Genomic DNA, 21,615 nt, shown 5'->3' with positions numbered 1-21,615 from the left:
CATGGAAACTGATCAGGTACTTGCAACCAATAGGATTATTAATTTGACAAGTCCTATAACTTGAATATTTAGTCTGTGTCCTCGCATTTAATTGGTGAGATTCTTAATCATAAAAAAGGATCTTTTAAATGGACTTGGAAAATATCTTGCCAGTCATCAATGCGATAATTTTATCTGGTTTGTACAAAAGGAATAAAGTAAATTAAAAATGCTGAGACATGGGCATATCTGTCATATGCAATTCAATAGTTTTAGCTTTGGGCAGAATGCTCTCTCATTTTCTATTTTCTTTTTCATCCCCTCACAGATGCTTCTATTAATTTTCCCTATTATTCCCATGTTAAACATAAAACTCTAGTTTATGATTTAATGGGATCTGTCTTTTCACTTACTGCCATGGTAAGAAGATCTAATCAACTGATGATATTTGTTGTGAATAAACATTAGTTGTTCTATTTGTTTGTGACTTATCTTATTTCTTGTTATCCTCATCTCCTCTCTTGTTCAAGTATGAAACCTCTAACCCAAATTTTCAGGTCTGCTGTCTCTGCTTGCTATGCTTTAGATGTGATGGGGGCATTGAAAGATTTTGAAATGCCGTCTATGTAGGTATGCGATGTTTGCTGGCTTTCTATTAAAGAAGGATTAAAGGAATCCAATCGATCAATTTGTAAAGATTGAACCCAAATCATAATGACAGGTTGATCACAATGTGCTCAATCGGGTAATACATAATGACCATTTTTACTGCAGGCATTAGTACTTCTGATATGCAGTGTATCAAGGAGGAAGAAAAGGGATTGCCATTTTTAACCAACTCTTACAAGCCTCAGCTCTCAAGCATTACTCTTGCAAACACTCTACCTTCTACCTTTACCAAGGAATGAATGAGACCAGTTTAGATTGGCCATTTTGATGTTCAAGACAGAGGCAAGTATTCCATACAGAATAGCAACTACCTCAGATTCTGGATCTGAGTGCTAAGTCATTCATAGGGAGAAAGAACATCCACATTATGGTTTCTAGAAAATAACCATGAAGAGTGGTGGTTTTGTTATCTCTCAGGAAGCTGGAACATGTATCTGAACTTATAGACTCATTGTTGTGTCATTTTGAGCCAGATAATTGTGATGAGCATATAACAGGATGCTTGTGGTGCTGCAGATGTTTGTTAACTCAATTCATCTGCTGATTCCAGGATACCTGTCTACAAAGCTTTTGCCTCTGATAAATGAATATCTCCATAAGGCTTAAGTATGTTAGGAAAACTCGAGGCAATTGTAAAATTTTGATAAAGGAACTTCAATAAAGTTGTCAGAGTATTAATAATTCTGGGCTGAACTGGAGAAGCTGAGCACTTCCTGTTAGCTCTCCAGGTTTCTTTTGAACAGAATTAGCTTCTGGATTAAATCTATATTGCTCCTCTCCAGGGTTGCTTTTGAACAGAAATAGCTTCTGGATTAAATCTATATTGCTCCGTATATGCTGAGAGTTTTTTGGGATGGTTCACAAGAGGTAGGAATGTCCCATGACCACGGATATCATATGTGAAATATCTACAGAAGGGTCCTTACCTGCAAATAAATAAAAGACTTATTTTATAATGTAAGAATGTATACTTGAGTAGAAAGCATGTTTAGGCTTCTGTATTTCGACAACCAATCATTTGATGCGATTCAAAATGGTTATTTATATCTAGCATAGGTACAGATGTGCTTGAACCTTGTCTCACAACTCCAGTGCGCAAGAGAGAAAAGCTTGGCAATGATTATTTCTTTACCTTTTGCACTCTATACAGAGGAGAGGGGCCAATATTTGTACAGGGTCCAATTGTCATACAGTCACTTGTGCCTATAATATTCAGTCTTGCCACATATTTATAATATATATTTTAAATAAATAGTCCACATGTAGATAAAAAAAATAACCAAATCTTGGTCAGGAATCTCAGGATAGACCAATCCTTGAACACATGAGAACCAATGAATTTTTTATAAATAAAACAACATGAATAAACTCATTAACAATTGAAAAAAACAATTTTTTGTTTCAAATAAAATAGCAACTATCTACTATAAATTTGTCATTTATAAAATAAGATGCTCATTTAAATAGATATTGTTGTCATAGGGAAAAAATATTATTCCTATCTGTACAACTATTGTGGTAGTAATAATATATATGCATTTCAATATTTCATATTAATAATTTGTCCTATCACAAGATTAAAAGGTGAGCACATTAAATACCTTGTATTTTTCCATGAAAGGTGAAGGATTCTCAAAATGTTTTAGTGTTTAACTATTGGTGCATTTGTGTTAGATATAAGTTGTATGTTATATAATAATGTGTTATTTTTATAACGACAAATATTTTTTGTGTTGGATATAAAAGTTAGAGATAACAAAGATTTATGTTTGCTAATAGTATGTGGTTCATTTAGGTTGCATATAAGTTATATTCTAAATAAAAATATGATATTTTACTAACAAAATATGATATTTTTTGTTCAACTACTAGGGATTTTTAAATTAAATTTTGGTCAATTATTTAATAAGTCATTTTTAGGACGCTTACAGTAGATGTGCTATTTTGATGAGTTGCATGATGAATCACACCTCCAAACCTTAGTTGTAGTTAGATAAGTATTCATTTTACATTTCTTAAAAAAAGGTCTTACAATATTCTATGAACAGCTACATGTTGATGAATTTAGACCATACGACTATTGGTCCCTCTCCCCTAGTGGATAGCTTTTTGTTCTTCAATATTAATGTTAATATTCAATAACCGAAAATAATTGTTAATTTATCTTAGGATGCTTGATAAGCTCCTGACGTCAACTCCTTCCAGTGCTTATGCTTCCTTCCACTCGTTATTTGGCAATTCAAATTGCTCGAGACAGTCATGTGAGCAATGATCAAGTATCAATGGTTTGACTTTGTGCCTTGGAAAGCATCCTCTATAGCAAGAGATAAAATTGTTGATGATTTATCCCTAAGGTTCCACAAACAGGAAGGAAAGTTGTGGTTTGGCCTTGGGCACATATCCTCCTCCTTCAGTCACCATTGTGACAGCCTCAATTACTTCACCCATGTCTGCAATTGATAGTACAACTCTTCCTATATAGAGGTTTGCAAACATTCCAGTGCTGCAAAATCTAATACGTTGATGGGCTTTAGTTCTATTCCTTCTAGGGTTTTGATGAATTCTAAGGAGGCAAGTACTTACTTAAATTGAAACCTGCAGCTGATTAAGATTCTTACTTGAGCAAATCTCGAGTGTGGTGTTTGGGGAGGAAGTAGTTGTGCAAGATGAATGGCTACATGTTATACTAATTTGCAAATTTTAAAACTTCTAACTCAGCTTGGCTAAAAGGAAGTTGTTAGTTGCCCTTGTGCGAAAGGTTGGTTCTTGATAATTTATAAATCCTAGTTGGATAGGGATGACCTATTCAAGGGAGGCCTATGGTTTTGCAATAAGTCTTTCTTGGGTTTTTAATCACGGTTTCTGAATTTTAATCCCCTTACAAAATCTTCAGTTTTGGAGTGAATGATGTCTTTCCTCTATTGGAAAATCTTTGAGAAATCTTATTTCCATTTCTTGATGAAAATTAAATTGTGAATCATTTTACCTTTGTGAGGATCCTTGTTTTGTTTTGATATCAAAATATGATCAAAGAAAATTTGTTTCAAAGTTGGCAATAGGGTTTGGAAGTGATAAATTGATTATGAAGGGAATGCTTTTAGGTGTAGTCACGTTGTGCCATGGGTCACTTGGTTGCAAACTGTTGAAAGTTTTCTCACTCATTTCATTTTCTTGCCTCCTCAAGGCAGGCCGCTTGGTGTAAAGGAGCTGAGCCTTGGCACATGGGGATAGATTTCAATAGTGATGATGATGGTCTCTAAGAATCTTGTTCACATGGTGCCTAGACACTGATCTCTCCATCGTTCTTTGAGCCCCTCGTCTTCCTTCCCCTCAAACTCCCAAGTATTAGGAGAGGAGCAAGAAGTTTCATGAGTAATTCCCTACTATGGATAGGCCACGCTATAAAATCTAATGTTAGATGAGTCAAAAGATGCTTGCTCCTATTGTTTGAATATTTTTAGGCTCTCATCTTTTTAGTGTTGAATGAGTAACCTCTTAGGTACTCAATCCCAGAGTGTGTGTTATGTGTATATCTTTAAAGCCTACTTGTGTCACCGTGATTTGAAAGCTATTCATAGCAAAAACATTGTGTACTTATTTACATGGAAACTAATGGTTTAACACACAATCTGACTGCTTTTTGTTTTTTCCTGTGCACTTTTAATTGCTGTTTTGCACCATTGTCAATTATATCCTAGATGGTTAGTATTATAGATGAACTGTTAGGTTTTTCAATATCTAGTTTTATATTAAGTATTATCCAACTAGCTTCACCTTAGCCAAATACATTCTCCAAGGGGTATTATCAAAGGTTGCATCAGTCCAATGGATGATGTTGTTGACAGTTCTTCAGCACTGAGCATTGGTACAGATATATGACCTCATTTGCTTCCTGCCCCAGCCTTAAGTTTTGGGCCTTTGCTGGCTTCATTCTACTCTTTTTCATGAGACTCTTCCCTCACTTGTTTCTATATGTTTGTACTCGTTTTCTTGGCTATGGGTTGCCTGCCTTGCATTTACCTGCCCTTATTCTGGTTTTGTTAGTTTTAGTGTTTTATCTTTGTCAATTTCTCAGTTTCTATGGTTCTTTTATGCTCTAGTTCTGTTCAATTGTAAGCAAATTTGCTTGAGAGTCCTATGGACCTACATTGGTCACTCATGCTTATTAATATAGTTTCCTTCTTTCTGTTGTCTTATATCATACAGATTTCTTTAAGTCTAAGCTTAACAAGATATGGTGGTGTCAAAAGTAATGCAATATTGAAAGACAATGAATTTATAGTAAACTTTTAAAGTAGAAGAATATTATATTCTTAGTATATCAAGAGCTTTAGGTCTTTGACAAAGAGAAAATGCAAGTTTCTAATGTTGTGAGTTTGAAAGTATTCTTTATTATCGGTCGACCTTCTTTTTTCATGTCAGATTTGGATGATCAGTTTAGACATTTCATACATCATGGTTCAGAATGCACTGCTGTGGATATGGTTGTGAGTCTATTGATGCACGTTGCTCAAAAAGTACCAAAGCTGGCAGAGACGAGGTCTCGCCAAATTATACCTCTGTTTTTATCATTCCTTGGTTACTTTAACCAGGATATTGCAAGGTATTCTTTTAAACTTTAATTGTCAGACTAATATTTCAATGATGCTGGGCAGTTGCGTTTTTGATAGGTGTTTGATTTAAAGATTTGTTTTATATGCAGTGTTAATGATTATGATGAGAATAAATGTAAGGGCAAACAGTGGAAAAACATTCTCAAAGAATGGCTGATTTTGATCCAGAAAATGAGAAATTCAAAGTCATTCTTTAAAGGTCATTTTCTGAAGGAAATTTTGATCAATAGGTAAGTATAGACTAGTTATCATTTTATTTTAAGCTTGAGGACATCCTTGCATTAGAAATATTCTGAATTGCTCAATCAATATAATAATATAGAAGTCAATTGTTTGAGCATTATTTGTTTTTTCCCTAAACTTTTGTACCGGATATACTATTTAAAGTTGTTATTTTTTTGATTTGTAATGATGCAGTTGAAATTAGATATAGTAGTTGAATACTAATGTCTTACCTTGACCATACTCTTTGATGAGTTTATTATGAGTCCTGGCAATTGTTGTTAATTGTTCTTGCCAGCTTAAAATTATGCAGTTATTTATGTAACATAGTTGTTGTGATTGATCTTTTTTAGGCTTTTAGAGCAAAATGATCCTGATGTGCAGCTTAAAGTCCTTCAGTGCCTTATGAACTGGAAGGATGGTTTTCTTCTTCCTTATGAAGAACATCTGAAGAATTTAATTTCTTTGAAGGAAGCACGGGAAGAAGTAACCACATGGAGCCTATCTAAAGAAAGGCAACAAATTCAGGATTGTCATAGGGGAGAATTGATCCCCATAGTTATACGGTTGTTAATATCAAAAGTCAAAAAGATCAAGGCAATCTCTTCAAAGAAGGTAAATTTCTTACTTGAATTGAATCAAAATATATCATAATACATCTTTTGAGTATGGATAACTAAATATTTTGGACTATGATTTCTTTTGATTTTCATGGCTTTGAACAATGTCATTTATTCTATTCCTACCAGTCTGCAGGTGCTCTTCAAAGGAAGGCAGTTCTTTGTTTTTTAGCAAATCTTGAAGTGAACGAGTTGGCATTATTTTTCAGTTTGCTTGTGAAGTCTTTCCAGAGTGCATTCATGAAAGAGCATGTTTCAATCTATGGCTCAAAATATTCTTGGGAAGTTGCTATTGAGCAAGGTGCAACATGGGATTTTGTTCAATGGATCAGCACAGAAAGTGTAGCTTCTATTCCATATAAAAATAAGTCAGGGTTTTTGCACGTAGTAAAGGATGTTTTAGAGACATTCAGTGAAGAACAGGTTACCCCATACCTTGTTCCGTTGTTAGCATTAATTCTTCATATATTGCAATCCTGTGCACAAAGTCTTGAACATCAGAAAGAAAGCACCTTCGGTTGCAATATTGAACAAGGTAGTGAGGCTTTTGCTGAATCTAAGATGACTGATGTGATAATGTTGGATGATGCACATAATACACATGCAACTCGGGAAGCAAATCAACTTAGTGTTGTGGTTTCAGATGATACATTGGGGAAGCTGGATGCTACATCAGTGTTATCAACTTCAGCTTCTAGTGAGACCCAAATTACAAGTGTCATGGCTTCTGAAGGGAAAAAAGTGAAACCGTCATCATCTCTTTTTGATATGAAAGACTTGAGATCTTTGTGTCTCAAGGTCATTGCTATTATGCTTAATAAGTATGATTCATTCGATTTTGGTTCAGTATTTTGGGATATATTTTTTACAGCAATCAAGCCCTTGGTTGATAAATTTAGGCAAGAAAGTGGCAGCAGTGAAACACCCAGCTCATTGTTTACTTGTTTTCTGGCAATGAGTGAAAGCCGAAAGCTAGCTTCATTTCTTCAGAGAGAAAAAATGCTTGTTCCTAATATTCTGGCAATCCTGTCTGTTAAAGGTGTGTCAGAGTCCATGATATCAGCTGTTCTGACTTTTGTTGAGAATCTTCTGGATTTGGATGATATAAATAATGAAGATCAAGATAAGGCCTTGCTAGAAGAAATTCTTTTGCCTCACCTTGATATTCTTTTCACAAGTATGCAGAATCTCATACAGCTTCGACATAAGAAGAGAAGGTATTGTTGGTTGTTTCCTTGGGCATTCACAAACATGTTTGCAGTTATTCTTTTATGCAATCTTGAATTTTTTGAAAACTGAGCTAAGAATTTTGGATAATTTTCTGATCTCTTTGATACCCACTTGTGCTTCTTGGTGCTGGCTATATATAATCTTTTTGAATCTATGTAGACTCTAGTGCAAATCCTTGTTTTTAATAGCTATGAACCACATTTACAAGTGTTAACCATTTATTGGTTACTAATTGAATTTCAGCTAAGTTTTTATTTCGTTTGAGTGCTCTGATGGAGACTGTATGCATACTTGTCTTATTTTCATTTTCATCTTGACAGATATGGATCTTTAATGTGTACTAATGTTTGTTTGGTTTTTTAAGTACTCCTAAGACCAGTCAAAAATTCCTCCAAATTATGCCTCATGCAAAAACTTGCTGTCCTTAGTTGAACCAAAAAGAGCCAAACCATTTTTTATTTTCATTGTTGATTATAACATTCTAGAAAAAAAATTCTCATATTATTTCTACAAAGGTATGATAGAAGGAGGGCTGACCGTTTCCCATTCTTAAAAGATTTCTTACCTTGAAATCATAGTTACCAGGTTCAGGAAATCTCATTTGTCTGGGAGGTCAAAAAGCTTAGGTAAATTTTTATAAGAATGGAAAAATTGCAATTGAGTTGCAGATATCTGGCAAGGTTTGAATCAAATCCATATGGATTTGGTAACTATGCCTGAAATTGTAACTGATCATCACCTCTCATATATTTCATGAGGATGTGATTTTCAAGAGAAAGAAATTAAGCAGGCAACCTGAAGTTTTTAGGACTTACATTCAAGAGGCTCATAACAAAGAACTAAAGCAATTCCACATTTTTAATGGAAATGATGATATACCACTTTCTAAGTAGAATTAAATTGATCATTATTGAGAAACAAATCCAAGAGCATAAATTAAAGTTACACTACTCTAACCTTGGATAACGATCTGGGCAAGGCCATTTGCATTTGTAGATACATCAAGGAAATCTGTCCATCACAGGGGCAGTAAGGGAAGGCATTTAACAAATATTTCCATCCTCCTGCAAGTTTTTTATTCCATCTTTTGACTAAATTCAGTAGAATTACCTGTTACCAATTCTCTCATTATGCCTACACTCACTATGCATCTTTCATCTTGCTAAAGAGGAAACTCTCTACACATTCCTCACTCCTGAGCTATCAAGATGCATAAATATGTGGAGAACCAGATATCTAGTTTGTTGAAAATACAAAGGACATTAATACCATTTTTGTAAGGCCCCTGCTTTCTCATGGCAATGGATGTATATGCATATTGAAATGCAACACAAATACAGATGTCAGAGTAATCCCATATAAAATACTTCAAACATGACATACCTTTGTGTACTTTCCATTTATATGGTTTTCAGAGCACGGGATTCCTACACTTCCACTCATTTACGTTTCTAATCCACCTTGGAATGCAGTTGTAGGTGGCAGAAAACACTCTTCTAGCCCACTTAAGATATAAACAAACATTCTTCTGATAATTTATCCTTTACTTAAAAGGGTAAGCAAGAGTCTCTTCTAGCTCATTCTACATATAAACATTCTTCTGAATCCTGATAATTTATCCTTTACTAAAAAAGGTAAGCAAGAGATGTAAGAACAATGCTATTTCAGAAGCTTGATTATACCAAAACAGAGTGTTCTACAAATGAGTTTTGTTTGGTGTTCACAATTTACACAGGCCAAAAACTGTAAGTGGCCCAAAGAAGGATTATACATATGTAAGTGTGATAGATTCCATTTCTTCAGGGACAACAGGATGTGCTCTGGGAATGTTAGTCCAGGAGGTCATTTTATGGGGACGACAGGGGATAGAGGAGTATGTGTGTGTGTATATGGTTGACTTCTGACAGGGATGTGAGAGAGAATCCTGGTATGTTGGGTGTTCGGTGTGTGGATTGGGGTGAGGAAAGATGATTATTTTTTGCAGCTTTTAAAAACTTAAAAATGGGAACCAACAATGAGCAAAAAGCCTAGGCATTACTTGTCAGTCTTGAGGGATGTGTGCAGATTGCTGTCTCTTTAGTTTGGATCAAGGGGGATGCAATGCTAATTTTTAAATCTCTGAAAAGTTTCGGGGACAAGGATGGCAAAGGATAGTGGGACATGTTCCCAGTATGGGGGTACTTTTGGGCCATTTTTTAGGGTATGGCAGGAGATGGCTGTTAAAAAGTAGGGAAATTTTTAAAAATATAGAGAAACTTCAAATATTCATATCATAACGCTGATAAAGCATTCATCCTAGACATTATAGAACCTTTGTGAGCATGGGTAATTGAATTGGAAGCATGGGAATTTTTGCATTATGAAAATGGCATTTCTTGCCAACCACGACTTAAGTAACATGTATTCATCAGTATAATCAACATTGAATATAGCATGCAAACTTTGTCTATGGTAGTCCTCGTATGCTAAACAAGTTTTCTACTGTATGAAACAAGATAATCCTTGATTGCGGATTTGATTGCAAAGATGTAGAGGTTTGCAATAGGGGATATGTATTTTGTAGATTTTGTGATCATGATTCATCATTAGTTTAATCCTTGGTTAGACTTATAGTAATAGTTTGATGGGGATTTGGGGGCAACGCCCCCAACGTGGTCAAGGGGCAGCATCCCTTGTAGGGGTCTAGGTGTAGCTCCCCTAGTGGGGTTTGGGGCAATGCCCCTGGCACACTCCTTGTTGTGATACAGGGGGGGGGGGGGGGGGGTTCAAGTGGTGGAGCCCTCACCACCAAGCCCAAATTAACACCTTCAAAACCACACAGACCTTCGTGGTGAACACCATTTTCATTTTTTTTTTAAATCCTAGTGGGCATGTCATAAACCAAACAAGCAATGAAAGGTTGCAAGTTTTTTTTTTTTTAAATTACATAAAATTATGCTTGGGTATATGTTAGGGAACAGCTAGCTGTCCCCGGGATAGATGGGGACGTTTGGACATCCCCTGGCTGCTAGCTGTCCCCTACGCTCCCTGTGCCATTTTTTGCCGATTTTGAAATTTTGCAGAGAAGGGGGATAGGGAGTGGACATTTTTTGGATGTCCCAGAGTCCCTGAAATGTTTTTGGGATGGGTATGGGGGTACCAAGGCAAGGGATGCATCCCCATGGAGCATAGCTAATTATTAACTCAGTAAGGAAAAGACATATGCTGAACTAGAAAGTTACAAGAGGTCTTCACAATATTTGATCATTATTAGGTTTCTTCGCTTCTTTATCTATTAACGTGCTTTTTGTGCAATCAACAAAGAAGCTGATTTCCCAACAAATTATTCCTTAGACAACAAGATTAAATGCATAATCGATAACAAAGCAGATTAATAAGCCAATTTGGTTCCCCAATTTAATCCTTGAAGGTTTTCTATGCATCCTAAGGCTTGAGGTGATTGGGTGCCATCATTATTTTGCCTCCATTGAACAACTAATGGCAGATTTCAAGAGGTCTCCTATATAAGGTTAAGGAAAGTCTTTTCAATACAATCAAAATAATGTCGGGAAAAAAACTTCTTTGCACAACACATTGTAACAGGGCATGATTTGGCTTCCATGTTTGTGGGAGATGTTGGAAATGGAGGGAGACATTGTAGTTGTTAGGTCGATGGAAAAATCCTTAATTGAGAAGGGAGTCTTCAAAGGTTTGGAAGACACCTTGGCCATTGTTTGGGTTGAAATACTTTGAATTGACCAATTTATTGAATGCTAGCACTTTGGTTGGTATAGGATTCCCTTCCTCATCGCCATTGATGGTTGAGCTTAGAAGGAATAAAAAATGCTCGTGAAGGAGGTTATTGCATTCCTCAAATTTGGGGTTGGAGTGGGGGATGTGGGAAAAATTGGTTGGAGTTTTGCATTTCAAGAATGCACTAACTCCAACATAGAACAACCAATTCCCCATGTTGCTTTCGTAAAGATGGTACTCAAATAGTTATCACAACAAGAAAAGATAACATATTTCCTTTTATGGCTTTGTGTAAGAGTGGTAGAAGCCATGTTCAAATATATTAGTAGCTCAAAGTTTTATGTAGGTCTCCCATGGTTATGGGTAGGTTTGATATGCTCAACTATTCATAGGTTGAATCACTCCCTTGTTGATGAGTCAAAGCACTACGTACTATTAGTATTTTATGATTTGAATAAAATGGAATGGCCCTCAATGTCACTGTTAATTTCAAGCAATCAGATGTTAACCTAACCAATTAATTATAATCAGACTGTGAATAACCAGTAATAGTAACAAAACACAAGACACAAGACGCCAATACCCTGGGAAAACCTCCCTCTTGGAGGTGAAAAACCCAGCCTTAAATATGATATGTATTATCTCAATTGTAGGCAATTACAATATAGCAAACTTATCTCAGATTGCTGTCCAAACAGCAAGTTGACAAGGTAATGAAGGATGCAGCCCTAATCAACAGTAGATGACCAAAAGAGAGGATCAGCAGCAGATGACAACAATAGGCTGGAGCAGAATTGCAGAAGATCTTGACAACTTCGCCCAACAATATCCTTGACTGAATTCGCACAAATGAAGAGTTCGCTAAAATGTAGGAGAGCAGATTGCATTTGCTAAGAATGATTGTTTAAATGACTTCATCTTCAAGTGGATTATATACCACCCTTTTTTGGTGCTAAACATCCTCAAGTCGGCTTGCAAGATAAATAATTAATATTATACGTTTTCCCACGTTAGGTATTGGGTCCAGCCCAATAGCCACCACGTTACAATTGAGCCCAGCCCAAAACATAGTTAATTGTTACATTTGGGTCTACCCTATCTACAAGTTACATTCAGTATAGGACCACAAGTTACGTCGCCCAATTAGGGTCAGACCAAATTGCAAGGTACATTTATAGGGCCCGTCCTATCCACAAGTTACATTATATATAGGTCTTGCCCAAACAAGACATAATTACAAGTTATATGTATTTGGGCCCAGCTCTAAGTTCAATTTACATAATAGATAATACATGTGTATTTTAATTGTCATTGACAACATTAAAATACAATAGATAGGTATCCGAGCTAGCTACTATTTCAACACTCCCTCTTAGCTAGGGAGGATAGTTGGCACTTGTCATGATCCATTCATGACCTTCATCTTGCATTGCCCGCAAGGATGAATGTATAAGCTCCAAGAGTATACTTGCAATAAAACACATAAATATCATGAACTCATTTCATGATGTCCATCTTGCATTGCCCGCAGAGGATGGATCCACCTTGCATTGCCCGCAGAGGGTGGAAGAGGTCTTACACCTCAGCCTTCTCCGAGAGAAGGATACACTGTCATAATCTTCCATCTTGCACCAGGGATAGAGTGGAGTCTAATAAACATAATCCTCCATCTTGCACACAAGCAAAGAATGGAATAAACATAATCAAAATATTGTAGTCTCCTATCTTGCACACAAGCATAGAATGAAATTACATAACATAATCTTCCAGCTTGCACACAAGCATAGACTGGATCCACCTTACATTGCTCGCAAAGGGTGGAGAGGATGTTTGCTACCATCTTACATTGCCCGCAGAGGATGGTAACAATTACTCTTCTCCCTGAGAAGATTACACTACCACCTTACATTGCCCGCAGAGGGTGGTTGATACAACACAATGTATCACCAAGGTTGAGACTCCCTCTCAACCAAGGCGGTGTTCTCCACAGCTCCAAGTCTATCTTTGGAAGTACTCAAGCTTCATGAGACTTGGTGAGAACATCTGCAACACAGCATTGTCCTGCCATAAAACACTGAATTGTCAGGTATCTCTTATACAACCCTGATGATAAATCAAAGCAACATAACAAGAATTTTGAGAAACCACACAACTTCTCTTGATGCAACACTTGCAACAATGTATTTAGCTTCAGCAATACTCAATGCAACTGAGGACTGTTCTTGTAGGTTCAAGAGATCGCAGCGGGTGAATGCTTGAAGTGTTTTCCTTGTCCGTAACACTTCTTGACCAATCTGAACCTAAGTAGTCTTCTAATGATGGCAGCTTCAGCCCATAATCAATTGTGTCTTGCAAATATATCAAAATATGCTTAGCTTTGATTAGTTGAAGCACTCACCAATCAACTTGCCTCTATTCAGATGAATCTGCAAGATCATAGTTGGCTGCAGACATACTCAACTTCTTCAAGTTAGTTTCCATGTAAGTTTACAATCCATAATTCTATAACAATAGAAAACTTGACTTAGAATAATTTCATTAGATCCTTGCCACACTTCTAACCTAGAAGTAATGCATTTTAGTTTTAGATCTTCCATCTCAATTTTGAGCTAATTCTTTCTTATATCAAATCATGAGACTATCTTTATCAGTCAGAGTTAGATCATCCACATAAGGAATCAGAATTAGCATTTCAAATACTTTAAGGAACAAGTTTTACAAAACCCTAGGCTTATCAAGTACTCTTTCATACCAAGAGTTTTATTGAAGATAATAGGGCTCCCTCTTAATCCTCAATGTCAGACTGATAGCCAAGCATCATAGTATCATAAGTATTCATAAACAAGGATGAGAAATGCCAACTTCACCTTTTTTGAATTGGACCCATGGCGCAATTATGATCATGACATATCTTCAAACTTCTTCTAATTGAGTGTGAAGATCCTTATGCCTTATTTCAAAGCTCCCTCTGAAGCCACATCAATCCAAGCTTATGGATTTTTGATGTCAGTATGGCCTTGGCCCTCGACATGCATCACCTACTATATGAGGTTATAGAAAAATGACCTTGGGTGAGGATCACAACATTCATGATAAGTTAGATGCATCCCTTTAACAATATAACCAATGATACATAGAATGTTGAGACAATACTTATGTGACACAAATTAAAAAAAGCCAGCCTGTAGCATACAACCTCAAACTTGTACATCACCATACAGGTTATAACAAAAACTCAATCAGATCATAGATGAGGAATTACTAATACCTTTTAATAGTGAAGTACCACATGATGGTGACATAGAATGTTTACAAGGAGAGTGAAGTATACTTACCAATGAAGATACTAACCAAGCAATGATAGTTAGAGCCTGAAAGAGAACTATACTTCCATGAATCAATAGCAATTAGTAAGCTGCAGTATAATCAAAATAATTCTGATAAAGGATATAAAGGTATTTCAAACCGAACCTCTAGTCATCCAACAACAAACACATCAAAGGAATTAATCTTCGGATCAAGCATAAAACAACAATCTAATATTATTTTCAGATTTGCCCTTTTTAGCACTCCAAATTCCAACAACTGCTGGTGGTATATGTATATATATGTGTGTGTGTGTGTGTAATGTCCCCTAACGGGACCCTCTTATATTAAGATCTGTGCATAGTGATTACAATATGTGAACACTATTGTCAACTAAGTTTGGTTTGGACCCTGCACAACAGATTAGTCAACATTTCCATTATGCCTTAATAGACTATGTACATATCATAGTTATGACACAAATACAGAGTATCATCTCTATCACTTTTATAACATCTTCTAATCTCGTATCACTTGAGATTCAGAAGCAAAGGTACAACATATATAATGCAAGTTAACTTATAGCATATGCATTATACATACAATGATATAGTATAGTGAAATAATGCACTGTAGTGCCGTATAAATTTTCACAATATGCTGATATACAAAGTAGAATAATCATGCATTTGAATCACTGCAAATCGATAACTCTCAATAGAGTATAATCAAGAATGATATCACTTTTTGATACAACTAAACTCATCTCAAAGAATGCCTACAACAATATGCATATATAATGTTCTTTATTCAAAAACTGAAATAAAACTGTCATCCTCTTAAATAAAGAGAAGTAGCAAAATATACAAATGCGTCCTTGAATACCTTAACAAATAGTACTTCCTTTTCAAATCCGTTTTGAATTTCTTTTAACAAATAAACAATAATAATCATCTTGGAAATTGCTCAACTGAAATAGTGATCATCTTAACAAAATAGAAGAAAACCTGTTACCATAATACAACTTCACCAAAATTGAGCACCAAATCTAAACTAGTGTTATATTGATCATATAACCACAAATCCTTGAACGATCAAACTAAACCATAGGCCAGAGACATCGAACAAGGGTTAAGAATTAAAAAAGTATGCTTTTAAATAACCAATTGGAACAGTGGTATGCAAAACTATGATAAACATAGATTACATTAATCAAACCCTCAATTCATAATACTGGGGTATACAAAATATAAAAGGGAACTTGAACTAGGGTTTACATGAACAACATTAACCACTGTCTATTCCAAACAGTATACCCGAACAAGGGTTTGAATACTAGTCTTAACTTTTAACATAGTAAGTCTTGAGGACAACATACAGGTTTAGCTCCATAACAAAGATTATATAACTTTTCTTGCAACAAGCCCTAACAAGGGCTTACAAAAACAAAACTAAATACATTTAACAAAAATGTTACTTCAGAGGCGAAACCCATACTAGGGTCTTACGAACAGTTGCAAATAATCTTTCCTTAATACACAGCTAAACTTGTTTTTCAAAATATAAGTTTAACTCAAGCAAAACCACAATAATGTAGAGATAAACAACAACACACAACTCTACTAACACAATAACCTTTTTCAAGATTATACAAACAACGATAAAGTTTAGGGAAACGAAAACACCTGAAACCACCTCATGTTTCATGTTGTGCTCATACTGTAGGTAACCACCTCCAAACTGTTCGGTGTGGAGCCTGATCAATCTCCAAGTGGGAGATTGTTGAAATGTGGTGATTGATTAGTAAAGTACTGTACACTCAGCACGTATCCTCGCCAGGGTCCAGGGCTGGGCAGGGGTTCGGGGGCGGCAGCCTCCGAGAAAAGCGGGAGTTGAAAATTTTTTTTGCCGTTTTTCGTTGATGAAAACCGACATTGTAATAAAACCTTAAAAAGGCCGACTTTGTTTGTTGCCCTAAAAATGCATGTTATAAGCGGCTGGGATGCTTAAGGCATTGTAAGGTTGATGTACCGTTTTTGCTAGATAATAAGAAAGATTGGACGATTGTGTATGGTGGACGTAACCCATTCTGGGTGAACCACGTTAAATCTCTGTGTTATCTGTGTCCTGTTTTATTTCTTTATCTTTTGTATTTAAATCTGCATATAATTGTTAGTTCATATTTGCTTCGGATCTGCTTGAAACCCTAACAATTGGTATCAGAGCGAGGTTTTCTGTAAATTGGCAGGTCTTTCAGATTTGAGTGGGAGCAATGGAGGATTCCAAATTCAAGGTCGAAAAGTTTAACGGCCAGAATTATCAGTTATGGAAAATGCAGATGGAGGATTACCTGTATCAAAAGGATTTGTGGCCGCCATTGGAAGGAAAAGCAAAGAAAGCAACCACAATGTCAGATGAAGAGTGGGACATTTTAGATAGAAAGACACTAGGATCCATTCGATTGTGCCTTGCGTCGTCTGTAGCATTCAATATAACAGAAGCAAAAACGGCTGTAGATTTGATGGCAACATTGGCTAAGTTGTATGAGAAACCCTCGGCTTCGAATAAGGTATTTCTTATGAAGCGTTTGTTTAATTTGAAAATGAGGGAGGGAGGATCTGTAGCGGAGCACTTAAATGAATTTAATACAATTACCAGTCAATTGTCTTCGGTAAAAATTACCTTTGCAGAAGAGGTTAGGGCTCTCTTGATTTTATGTTCTTTGCCAGAAAGCTGGAATAGCTTGGTTATGGCTGTAAGTAACTCTGTCTTTGGTAAAAATACTTTGGTATTTGATGATATTGTTGGTGTTATCCTAAGCGAGGAAATGCGAAGGAAAAGCACAGGTGAGACTCCAACATCATCGGGTAGTGTTTTGAATGTGGAGAACAAAGGAAGATCAAAGGAAAGAGGAAAAGGCCCTGGGAATGAGAAGTCACGAGGGAAGTCAAAGAAAGGACGCTCTCAATCTAGAGGAAAGAAAGATCGCTGGTACTGCGGAAAGCGTGGTCATCTAAAGAAAGATTGTTGGTCTCGGAAAAACAAAGAAGGAGACAAAAATGAAAATGACAGTAAGGAAGCTAATATTGCAAGTAATACTTTACAAGATGCTTTAATCTTATGTTTGGATAATGTTAATGATTCTTGGGTAATAGATTCTGGGGCTTCATTTCATGCTACACCCCATAGAAAATATTTTCTAGATTATGTTCAAGGTGATTTTGGACAGGTATATTTGGGTGATGATGAGCCCTGTCAAATTGTTGGAAAAGGAAAGATAAAGATCAAGTTGTAGAATGGTAATGACTGGTTTCTGCAGGAGGTAAGACATGTTCCTAATTTAAGAAGAAATTTAATTTCTGCAGGGCAACTAGGTAGTGAAGGTTGCATAGTTACCTTCTCAGACAGTATGTGGAAGGTCACTAAAGGATCATTAGTAGTAGCTAAAGGTGCGAAGGTAGGCACATTATATCTGTGTACTGGTAACACTTACTCTACCTTAGCTGCTACAGATAAAGATACTGCAGAGACAACAACAATAAATGTTACAAGAACAGATTCGATAATGTGGCACCATAGGCTTGGGCACATGAGCGAGAAAGGGATGAAAACCCTTCACTCCAAAAATCTATTGCCAGGACTAAAGAAGATTGATTTAGAGTTCCGTGAAAACTGTGTTTATGGTAAACAGAAAAGAGTCAGATTTCTCAAGGTTGGGAAAGAGAAGAAGAGTGAGAAGTTAGAGCTTGTACATTCAGATGTATGGGGACTGACTCAAGTATCATCTCTTGGTGGCTCTTGTTATTATGTTATTTTTATTGATGACTCAACCAGAAAAACATGGGTATATTTCCTAAAACAAAAATCAGATGTTTTTGAAACTTTTAAGAAATGGAAAGCTTTGGTTGAGAATGAGACAGGAAAAAAGTTGAAGTGTCTCAGATCGGATAATGGAGGTGAGTATTGCAGCAAAGCATTTGAAGATTATTGCTCCTTAAATGGGATTTGAAAGCAGAAGACAGTTCCAGGAACTTCACAGGAAAATGGTGTGTCAGAGAGAATGAATAGGACTATCATAGAACGCGCGAGGAGCATGAGATTGCATGCTGGATTGCCCTTACATTTTTTGGCAGATGCTGTACATACTGCTGTCTATTTGATAAATAGAGGGCCTTCAACCCCTTTGGATGGTGGTATTCCAGAGGAGGCATGGACTGGTAAAAAAGTAAATTATTCTTTTCTAAAAACTTTTGGTTGCGAAGCTTTTGTCCATGTTGATAAAGAAAACAGAACCAAACTTGATGCTAAATCTCAGAAATGTACCTTCATTGGATATGGGATAGATGAATATGGCTATCGGTTATGGGATTTTGAAAATAAGAACATAATTAGAAGTAGAGATGTTATATTCAATGAGAAGGTTATGTATAAAGAAAAGATGCAGGAAAAGAAGCATGAACAGGACAAACAAGAATATGTGGTGTTGGATGAGATTCCTGAAAATGAAATGCCACAGGTACCTGATGCTCAGCAACAACAGATTGTCCCACAAACTCCTGCAAGTGTTAGATGTTCTACGAGGACAAGTAGACCCCCTGAAAGATTTTCTCCTTCTTTGTATTCTATTTTATTAACGGATTCTGGTGAACCAGAAGAATATGAAGAAGCAATGCAGGTAGATGCCAAACAACAGTGGGAGCTAGGCATGAAAGAGAAGATGGACTCCTTGATGAAAAATAAGACTTGGGACTTAGTCCCTTTACCTGCAGAAAAAAGAGCCTTGCCTAACAAATGGGTTTATCGGCTGAAGGAGGAGGAAGGAGGTCAGAAAAGATATAAGGCCAGACTTGTGGTAAAAGGTTTTGCACAGAAAAAGGGTATAGATTATGATGAAATATTTTCTCCAGATGTAAAAATGACTTCAATTAGAATTGTACTTAGTCTTGTGGCTGCAGATGATTTACATCTCGAACAATTAGATGTCAAAACAGCTTTTCTCCATGGAGATTTGGAGGAGGAAATTTACATGTTGCAACCACAGGGATATGAGGTCAAAGGTAAGGAGAACTTGGTGTGCAGGTTGAAGAAAAGTCTATATGGCCTAAAGCAAGCACCCCGACAATGGTATTTAAAATTTGATAGTTTCATGGCTGAACACGGTTATCATAGATGTCATTCTGATCATTGTGTATATTTTAAGAGATTTGATAATGGTAGTTATATTATCTTGTTGCTTTATGTTGATGACATGCTTGTTGCTGGGTCTAACATGCAACATATAAATGATCTTAAACAGAAATTAGCCAGGTCATTTGCTATGAAGGATTTGGGTGCAGCTAAGCAAATTCTCGGTATGAGGATTACACGGGACAGGAAAAATAGAACCTTGAGTTTGTCCCAAAGTGAGTATATAAAGGTGGTGTTGAAAAGATTTAACATGTAGGATGCAAAAGCAGTTAGTACATCTTTGGCTAGTCATTTCAAATTGACTAAGGAGATGTGCCCAAAGGCACAGGAAGAGGTTAATAAAATGTCTAACATCCCGTATTCATCAGCTGTTGACAGTCTGATGTATGCAATGGTATGCACAAAGTTAGATATTGCACATGCAGTGGGAGTTGTGAGCAGGTTTATGAGTAATTCGGGTATGGAACATTGGAATGCTGTGAAATGGATTCTTTGGTATTTGAAAGGAACTACTACGAAGGCATTATGTTTCAAAGGATCTAATGCTGCTCTAAGTGGATTTGTTGACTTTGATCTGGCGGGTGATATTGGTTCACGGAGGAGTACTACAGGTTATGTTTTTACTATAGGGGGAACTGCAGTCAGTTGGATTTCTAGGCTGCAAAAGGTTGTAGCACTTTCAACCACTGAAGCTGAGTATGTTGTTGCTACAGAAGCCAACAAGGAGATGATTTGGTTGCAATGTTTTCTGGAGGAATTGGGTCAGACACAAGAGGATAGCCCATTGTATACTGATAGCCAGAGTGCCATTCATCTTGCGAAGAACTCTGCTTTTCATTCAAGGACAAAGCACATTCAGCTCAGGTACCACTTCATCCGGACTGTTTTGGAGGAGGGTTAGTTACGACTTGAGAAGATTCACACAAGTGAGAATCCTGCCGATATGTTCACAAAGGCAGTTCCACAGGAGAAGCTGATTTCTTCATTTGTTTCTGTTGGTCTTCTTGATTGATAATTGTGAAATTTATACCAGTCGAGTCCTAGTGTTTTATCTAGCGGATGTTGCATGTACAGTGGTGTCGTGTAGTATCAGTCTCCAAGTGGGAGATTGTTGAAATGTGGCGACTGATCAGCAAAGTACTGTACACTCAGCACGTATCCTCGTCGGGGTCCGGGGTCGGGCAAGGGTTCGGGGGTGGCAGCCCTCGAGAAAAGCGGGTATTCGGGTGTGGGAGCCCCCGATAAATTTTTTTTTGCCGTTTTTCGTTGATGAAAACCGACATTGTAATAAAACCCTAAAAAGGCCGACTTTGTTTGTTGCCCTAAAAATGCATGTTATGAGCGGCTGGGATGTTTAAGGCATTGTAAGGTTGATGTACTGTTTTTGCTGGATAATAAGAAAGATTGGACGACTGTGTATGGTGGACGTAACCCATTCTGGGTGAACCACGTTAAATCTCTGTGTTATCTGTGTCCTGTTTTATTTCTTTATCTTTTGTATTTAAATCTGCATATAATTGTTAGTTCATATTTGCTTCGAATTTGCTTGAAACCCTAACACAAACTACCATCATGATGCCACAAACCCTAGTTGCCCTGCGTGCCCTAGCTCGAGGGCATACAAAGATGAAATAACAAAATGCATGATTAAATTTGATCACTGGTTAGTACGAACTTAAAACAAATGCAGAAGCATATGGATTTCAAAGAATTGATTCATAAACAAAATGAGCAAGACGCTCATAAATAATACAAGAATATTTACAAGAATAGCAAGTTTCTAATAAGAAACTGCTGAGAAGATCGTAGACGATCTAAACTAAAATAGAATATACACTATTGAGCATTAATTCTAAAATAACATTATTTTAATATTCTAAATATTCTAATACCCTCCCTTAATGCTCAATCTATTAACTACACCTATAGACCCCCTGAATTTTACAAATTTATCAGGACCAAGGGGCTTGGTGAAGATGTTTGCTAGCTGCTCCGAGATAGGAACATACAGCAACTGGATGGATCCGTCTTCAACCAGCTGTCGAATATAGTGACAA

The 21,615-nt window shown here is 36.5% G+C and overlaps 1 protein-coding gene across 4 annotated transcripts in view; it reads left to right on the top strand.

Moving 5' to 3' along the window:
• LOC131074886 (uncharacterized) overlaps nucleotides 1-21,615 on the top strand; it is a 138,631-nt gene that overhangs the window by 67,970 nt on the left and 49,046 nt on the right. For 3 of the 4 annotated variants that reach the window (XM_058011617.2, XM_058011615.2, XM_058011616.2), the window contains exons 17-20: nucleotides 5,071-5,251; nucleotides 5,351-5,491; nucleotides 5,837-6,098; nucleotides 6,233-7,320. In XM_058011617.2, the coding sequence (XP_057867600.2) occupies nucleotides 5,071-5,251; nucleotides 5,351-5,491; nucleotides 5,837-6,098; nucleotides 6,233-7,320 (1,672 nt within the window). The remainder of the gene's footprint in view (nucleotides 1-5,070; nucleotides 5,252-5,350; nucleotides 5,492-5,836; nucleotides 6,099-6,232; nucleotides 7,321-21,615) is intronic. The other variant, XM_058011618.2, reaches the window with a different exon arrangement.

This window comes from Cryptomeria japonica, chromosome 1 (assembly GCF_030272615.1).
Source record: "Cryptomeria japonica chromosome 1, Sugi_1.0, whole genome shotgun sequence".
Classification (NCBI taxonomy): Eukaryota; Viridiplantae; Streptophyta; class Pinopsida; order Cupressales; family Cupressaceae; genus Cryptomeria; species Cryptomeria japonica.
This window is presented reverse-complemented; position numbering and strand designations above follow the sequence as displayed.